The sequence below is a fragment of the Argentina silus genome (genome assembly GCF_951799395.1).
Source record: "Argentina silus genome assembly, chromosome: Y".
In the NCBI taxonomy this organism is placed as follows: domain Eukaryota; kingdom Metazoa; phylum Chordata; class Actinopteri; order Argentiniformes; family Argentinidae; genus Argentina; species Argentina silus.
In genome coordinates, this window is record NC_139654.1 from 6,593,696 (window position 1) to 6,602,169 (window position 8,474).

General features: G+C 40.1%; 2 protein-coding genes across 9 annotated transcripts in view; both read right to left on the minus strand.

The window, feature by feature from the left end:
• The window catches only part of LOC310823880 (uncharacterized protein), a 417,085-nt gene that overhangs the window by 390,248 nt on the left and 18,363 nt on the right, over nucleotides 1-8,474 (minus strand). The gene's annotated exons all lie outside the window — the stretch shown is intronic.
• Nucleotides 7,178-8,474, minus strand: part of LOC310823644 (uncharacterized protein) — a gene marked incomplete at its 5' end in the record, with an annotated part of 7,738 nt that continues 6,441 nt past the window's right edge. The window contains 2 exons of the mRNA XM_083696527.1: nucleotides 7,178-8,148; nucleotides 8,433-8,474. The exon at nucleotides 8,433-8,474 is cut by the window's right edge and continues 5 nt beyond it. Of these exons, the coding sequence (XP_083552653.1) occupies nucleotides 7,598-8,148; nucleotides 8,433-8,474 (593 nt within the window). The 3' untranslated portion in view covers nucleotides 7,178-7,597. The remainder of the gene's footprint in view (nucleotides 8,149-8,432) is intronic.

Genomic DNA, 8,474 nt, shown 5'->3' on the forward strand with positions numbered 1-8,474 from the left:
GTAGCTAGTTCATACAGTAGCAGTGTGATTGACTGTAGCTAGTTCATACAGTAGCATTGTGATTGACTGTAGCTAGTTCATACAGTAGCAGTGTGATTGACTGTAGCTAGTTCATACAGTAGCATTGTGATTGACTGTAGCTAGTCATACAGTAGCATTGTGATTGACTGTAGCTAGTTCATACAGTAGCAGTGTGATTGACTGTAGCTAGTTCATATAGTGTAGCATTGGGACTGTAGCTATTTCATACAGTAGCAGTGTGATTGATTGTAGCTAGTTCATACAGTAGCAGTGTGATTGACTGTAGCTAGTTCATACAGTAGCAGTGTGATTGACTGTAGCTAGTTCATACAGTAGCAGTGTGATTGACTGTAGCTAGTTTATACAGTAGCAGTGTGATTGACTGTAGCTAGTTCATATAGTGTATCATTGGGACTGTAGCTAGTTCAAACAGGAGCAGTGTGATTGATTGTAGCTAGTTCATTCAGTAGCATTGGGACTGTAGCTAGTTCATACAGTAGCAGTGTGATTGACTGTAGCTAGTTCATACAGTAGCAGTGTGATTAACTGTAGCTAGTTTATACAGTAGCAGTGTGATTGTGTAGCTAGCTCATACAGTAGCATTGTGATTGACTGTAGCTAGTTCATATAGTGTAGCATTGGGACTATAGCTAGTTCATACAGTAGCAGTGTGATTGACTGTAGACAGTTCATACAGTAGCAGTGTGATTGACTGTAGCTAGTTCATACAGTAGAATTGGGAATGTAGCTAGTTCATACAGTAGCAGTGTGATTGACTGTAGCTATTTTATACAGTAGCAGTGTGATTGACTGTAGCTAGTTCATACAGTAGCATTGGGACTGTAGCTAATTCATACAGTAGCAGTGTGATTGACTGTATCTAGATTATACAGTAGCAGTGTGATTGACTGTAGCTAGTTCACACAGTAGCAGTGTGATTGACTGTAGCTAGTTCATACAGTAGCATTGTGAATGACTGTAGCTAGTTCATACAGTAGAAGTGTGATTGACTGTAGCTAGTTCATACAGTAGCATCGGGACTGTAGCTAGTTTATACAGTAGCAGTGTGATTGACTGTAGCTAGTTCATACAGTAGCAGTGTGATTGACTGTAGCTAGTTCATACAGTAGCAGTGTGATTGACTGTAGCTAGTTCTACAGTAGCATTGGGACTGTAGCTAATTCATACAGTAGCAGTATGATTGACTGTCGCTAGTTCATACAGTAGCAGTGTGATTGACTGTAGCTAGTTCATACAGTAGCAGTGTGATTGACTGTAGCTAGTTCATACAGTAGCAGTGTGATTGACTGTAGCTAGTTCATACAGTAGCATGGTGATTGACTGTAGCTAGTCATACAGTAGCATTGTGATTGACTGTAGCTAGTTCATACAGTAGCAGTGTGATTGACTGTAGCTAGTTCATATAGTGTAGCATTGGGACTGTAGCTATTTCATACAGTAGCAGTGTGATTGATTGTAGCTAGTTCATACAGTAGCAGTGTGATTGACTGTAGCTAGTTCATACAGTAGCATTGTGATTGACTGAAGCTAGTTTATACAGTAGCAGTGTGATTGACTCTAGCTAGTTCATACAGTATCATTCTGAATGACTGTAGCTAGTTCATACAGTAGCAGTGTGATTGACTGTAGCTAGTTCATACAGTAGCAGTGTGATTGACTGTAGCTAGTTCATACAGTAGCATTGTGATTGACTGTAGCTAGTTCATACAGTAGCAGTGTGATTGACTGTAGCTAGTTCATACAGTAGCATTGTGATTGACTGTAGCTAGTCATACAGTAGCATTGTGATTGACTGTAGCTAGTTCATACAGTAGCAGTGTGATTGACTGTAGCTAGTTCATATAGTGTAGCATTGGGACTGTAGCTATTTCATACAGTAGCAGTGTGATTGATTGTAGCTAGTTCATACAGTAGCAGTGTGATTGACTGTAGCTAGTTCATACAGTAGCAGTGTGATTGACTGTAGCTAGTTCATACAGTAGCAGTGTGATTGACTGTAGCTAGTTTATACAGTAGCAGTGTGATTGACTGTAGCTAGTTCATATAGTGTATCATTGGGACTGTAGCTAGTTCAAACAGGAGCAGTGTGATTGATTGTAGCTAGTTCATTCAGTAGCATTGGGACTGTAGCTAGTTCATACAGTAGCAGTGTGATTGACTGTAGCTAGTTCATACAGTAGCAGTGTGATTAACTGTAGCTAGTTTATACAGTAGCAGTGTGATTGTGTAGCTAGCTCATACAGTAGCATTGTGATTGACTGTAGCTAGTTCATATAGTGTAGCATTGGGACTATAGCTAGTTCATACAGTAGCAGTGTGATTGACTGTAGACAGTTCATACAGTAGCAGTGTGATTGACTGTAGCTAGTTCATACAGTAGAATTGGGAATGTAGCTAGTTCATACAGTAGCAGTGTGATTGACTGTAGCTATTTTATACAGTAGCAGTGTGATTGACTGTAGCTAGTTCATACAGTAGCATTGGGACTGTAGCTAATTCATACAGTAGCAGTGTGATTGACTGTATCTAGATTATACAGTAGCAGTGTGATTGACTGTAGCTAGTTCACACAGTAGCAGTGTGATTGACTGTAGCTAGTTTATACAGTAGCATTGTGATTGACTGTAGCTAGTTCATACAGTAGCATTGTGAATGACTGTAGCTAGTTCATACAGTAGCAGTGTGATTGACTGTAGCTAGTTCATACAGTAGTCATGCAATTGTAGCTAGTTCTAGCGATAGTCAGTCACACTGCTAATGTATGAAATAGCTACAGTCGCTCGTTAATATAGTGTATCATTGGTACTGTAGCTAGGTCATACAGTAGCAGTGTGATTGACTGTAGCTAGTTCATACAGTAGCATCGGGACTGTAGCTAGTTTATACAGTAGCAGTGTGATTGACTGTAGCTAGTTCATACAGTAGCAGTGTGATTGACTGTAGCTAGTTCATACAGTAGCAGTGTGATTGACTGTAGCTAGTTCTACAGTAGCATTGGGACTGTAGCTAATTCATACAGTAGCAGTATGATTGACTGTCGCTAGTTCATACAGTAGCAGTGTGATTGACTGTAGCTAGTTCATACAGTAGCATTGGGACTGTAGCTAATTCATACAGTAGCAGTGTGATTGACTGTAGCTAGTTCATACAGTAGCAGTGTGATTGACTGTAGCTAGTTCATACAGTAGCAGTGTGATTGACTGTAGCTAGTTCTACAGTAGCATTGGGACTGTAGCTAATTCATACAGTAGCAGTATGATTGACTGTCGCTAGTTCATACAGTAGCAGTGTGATTGACTGTAGCTAGTTCATACAGTAGCAGTGTGATTGACTGTAGCTAGTTCATACAGTAGCATTGTGATTGACTGTAGCTAGTCATACAGTAGCATTGTGATTGACTGTAGCTAGTTCATACAGTAGCAGTGTGATTGACTGTAGCTAGTTCATATAGTGTAGCATTGGGACTGTAGCTATTTCATACAGTAGCAGTGTGATTGATTGTAGCTAGTTCATACAGTAGCAGTGTGATTGACTGTAGCTAGTTCATACAGTAGCAGTGTGATTGACTGTAGCTAGTTCATACAGTAGCAGTGTGATTGACTGTAGCTAGTTTATACAGTAGCAGTGTGATTGACTGTAGCTAGTTCATATAGTGTATCATTGGGACTGTAGCTAGTTCAAACAGGAGCAGTGTGATTGATTGTAGCTAGTTCATTCAGTAGCATTGGGACTGTAGCTAGTTCATACAGTAGCAGTGTGATTGACTGTAGCTAGTTCATACAGTAGCAGTGTGATTAACTGTAGCTAGTTTATACAGTAGCAGTGTGATTGTGTAGCTAGCTCATACAGTAGCATTGTGATTGACTGTAGCTAGTTCATATAGTGTAGCATTGGGACTATAGCTAGTTCATACAGTAGCAGTGTGATTGACTGTAGACAGTTCATACAGTAGCAGTGTGATTGACTGTAGCTAGTTCATACAGTAGAATTGGGAATGTAGCTAGTTCATACAGTAGCAGTGTGATTGACTGTAGCTATTTTATACAGTAGCAGTGTGATTGACTGTAGCTAGTTCATACAGTAGCATTGGGACTGTAGCTAATTCATACAGTAGCAGTGTGATTGACTGTATCTAGATTATACAGTAGCAGTGTGATTGACTGTAGCTAGTTCACACAGTAGCAGTGTGATTGACTGTAGCTAGTTTATACAGTAGCATTGTGATTGACTGTAGCTAGTTCATACAGTAGCATTGTGAATGACTGTAGCTAGTTCATACAGTAGCAGTGTGATTGACTGTAGCTAGTTCATACAGTAGTCATGCAATTGTAGCTAGTTCTAGCGATAGTCAGTCACACTGCTAATGTATGAAATAGCTACAGTCGCTCGTTAATATAGTGTATCATTGGGACTGTAGCTAGTTCATACAGGAGCAGTGTGATTGATTGTAGCTAGTTCATTCAGTAGCATTAGGACTGTAGCTAGTTCATACAGTAGCAGTGTGATTGACTGTAGCTAGTTTATACAGTAGCAGTGTGATTGACTGTAGCTAGTTCATGAAATAGTCATGTGATTGTAGATAGTTCTAGCAACAGTCAGTCACACTGCTACTGTATGAACTAGCTACTGTCGCTAGTTCATATGGTGTATCATTGGGACTGTAGCTAGTTCATACAGTAGCATTGGGACTGTAGCTAGTTAATACAGTAGCAGTGTGATTGACTGTATTAGTTCATACAGTAGCAGTGTGATTGACTGTAGCTAGCTCATAGTGTAGCATTGTTATTGACTGTAGCTAGTTCATATAGTGTAGCATTGGGACTATAGCTAGTTCATACAGTAGCAGTGTGATTGACTGTAGCTAGTTCTTACAGTAGCAGTGTGATTGACTGTAGCTAGTTTATACAGTAGCAGTGTGATTGACTGTAGCTAGTTCATGAAGTAGTCATGTAATTGTAGCTAGTTCTAGCGATAGTCAGTCACACTGCTACTGTATGAAATAGCTACAGTCGCTAGTTAATATAGTGTATCATTGGGACTGTAGCTAGTTCATACAGTAGCATTGTGATTGACTGTAGCTAGTCATACAGTAGCATTGTGATTGACTGTAGCTAGTTCATACAGTACCAGTGTGATTGACTGTCGCTAGTTCATATAGTGTATCATTGGTACTGTAACTAGTTCATACAGTAGCAGTGTGATTGATTGTAGCTAGTTCATACAGTAGCAGTGTGATTGACTGTAGCTAGTTCATATAGTGTAGCATTGGGACTGTAGCTATTTCATACAGTAGCAGTGTGATTGATTGTAGCTAGTTCATACAGTAGCAGTGTGATTGACTGTAGCTAGTTCATACAGTAGCATTGTGATTGACTGTAGCTAGTTCTTACAGTAGCAGTGTGATTGACTGTAGCTAGTTTATACAGTAGCAGTGTGATTGACTGTAGCTAGTTCATGAAGTAGTCATGTAATTGTAGCTAGTTCTAGCGATAGTCAGTCACACTGCTACTGTATGAAATAGCTACAGTCGCTAGTTAATATAGTGTATCAATGGGACTGTAGCTAGTTGATACAGTAGCAAAGTGGTTGACTGTAGCTAGTTCATACAGTAGCAGTGTGATTGACTGTAGCTAGTTCATACAGTAGCAGTGTCATTAAATGTAGCTAGTTCATACAGTAGCATTTGGACTGTAGCTAATTCATACAGTAGCAGTGTGATTGACTGTAGCTAGTTCATATAGTGTAGCATTGGGACTGTAGCTATTTCATACAGTAGCAGTGTGATTGACTGTAGCTAGTTCATACAGTAGCAGTGTGATTGACTGTAACTAGTTCATACAGTAGCATTGTGATTGACTGTAGCTAGTTCATACAGTAGCAGTGTGATTTACTGTAGCTAGTTCATACAGTAGCAGTGTGATTGACTGTAGCTAGTTCATACAGTAGTCATATCATTGTAGATAGTTCTAGCAACAGTCAGTCACACTGCTAATGTATGAGCTAGCTACTGTCGCTAGTTCATATAGTGTATCATTGGGACTGTAGCTAGTTCATACAGTAGCAGTGTGATTGATTGTAGCTAGTTCATTCAGTAGCATTGGGACTGTAGCTAGTTCATACAGTAGCAGTGTGATTGACTGTAGCTAGTTCATACAGTAGCAGTGTGATTGACTGTAGCTAGTTTATATAGTAGCAGTGTGATTGACTGTAGCTAGTTCATGAAGTAGTCATGTGATTGTAGATAGTTCTAGCAACAGTCAGTCACACTGCTACTGTATGAACTAGCTACTGTCGCTAGTTCATATGGTGTATCATTGGGACTGTAGCTAGTTCATACAGTAGCATTGGGACTGTAGCTAGTTAATACAGTAGCAGTGTGATTGACTGTAGCTAGCTCAAACAGTAGCATTGTGATTGACTGTAGCTAGTTCATATAGTGTAGCATTGGGACTATAGCTAGTTCATACAGTACCAGTGTGATAGACTGTAGCTAATTAATGTAGTGTATCATTGGTACTGTAGCTAGTTCATACAGTAGCAGTGTGATTGACTGTAGCTAGTTCATACAGTAGCAGTGTGATTGACTGTAGCTAGTTCATACAGTAGCATCGGGACTGTAGCTAGTTTATACAGTAGCAGTGTGATTGACTGTAGCTAGTTCATACAGTAGCAGTGTGATTGACTGTAGCTAGTTCATACAGTAGCAGTGTGATTGACTGTAGCTAGTGTGGTGGAATTTCAAGTTAAAAATACTTGAACATAAAAAATGCCAAAGACTAGAGCTGATGGTTTATTCAGAGACTTTTATTCACAAGTAATAAAAGTAAACACGTTTGCAAAGGGGTTTTTCGTTGTCCTTTCAGACCGCCATTTATACTTTCAAATCTAGGTTACCTCCCTCAAATACAAATCACTTATATCACCAATATCATTCGTCTCCTACATCGCGTCGCGGCCTGGTTTCCCCTCCTATTGGTGAAGACAGTTCTGTATGTAACCTGTATAAACATCTCCACTACTCTCCCTTCACAAATCAATCACTGGCCATCCTGCTCTTAATTCTCTCTCTACCTTTCCTTTGTAGAATTAGGAATCTTTATTTTCTATAGAAATTGACCATACTATCTTACACACAACAACGTAATCCAGCATCACAACTCAAACAACCAATCTAACCAACTCTTATGTACATTCAGACACTCTCTCCTGTGTTATTCTCAGAGTTCATCATCAGTCTGATTTGATCATCTAATCATTCATCTGGATTGTCAGAGGCTTTTCCATCAAAACAACTAAAAAACATGTAAGCTTCTATTTTTTGTCACTCTATTGCAGTCTATTTTACTATCAGATGCATATATATATATATAGTAAAAAATAATATAACTACACACAACAATCCTACACACTACACACTACACCCTACACCCTACACACTACACCCTACACACTAGACACTGGGAGAGGTAACATCTGTACATCCAACATCTCAGTGAAAACACACCACTATCCAACTGCATCAAGTTCTGATCCGTTATCTTTGAGCCTTTGGTGTTCAGTGTGATCTCCCTGAGACTAGTTTACACAGGGTCACTGAAGAGTCATACCCAAGCCCAAACCCTGGGTAGAGGGGCTCAGTGAATGTGGAGTGGAATGTGTGCAGGAGGGTCCGTGTGTCAGAGGAGACCCTGTAGAAGGACAGAGTGCAGGCCGGCCAGTCCAGATACACTCCTACTCTGTGGGAGCCAGAGGAGGAGACAGGTATGACAGTGCTATTATTATTGTGACTGGTGGAGTAACTGTTACCAGAGCAGAACAGACTCCAGGACTTGTCATTGTATCCCAACCTACAGTCACAACCCCCTCCTCTCCTGCTGATTCCTTTATATGTCACTCCTATACCAGCCTCTCTCCCACTCCACTCTACCTCCCAGTAACAGCGCCCAGTCAGACCCTCTCTACACAGCACCTGGTACCAGCGCTCAAATCTCTCTGGGTGATCAGGATACGGCTGCTCCTCTCTCCCCCGTGTCACCTTTCTGTTCTCCTCAGTCAGAGAGAGGAGTCTGTGTGCTGTGTTTGGGTCCAGTGTGAGCTCACAGGCATCTGATTGAGAGGGCAAAAATAATCATCAAATCAATACAATTGAATAACTTACAATATTCACAATGTGATCTTGTTATGGTAACATTCTTTTTCTCTTCACAACACTCTTCACAAAATATTACTTGAATTAATTGAAATTGTTTTACAAGGGATACAACTAATTCACATTAACTAATATTTTAGATTTACATATGAATACAATACTGGTGCTCTGTTTGAACTCTGCTGTACCCTGGTTCTTGAGTAAAATCACAGTCCTATTCTCTACAGCGATGGTGACTTACATTTGATCAGCCCAGGTTTGAGCCTGCACTCTCCAACATGGT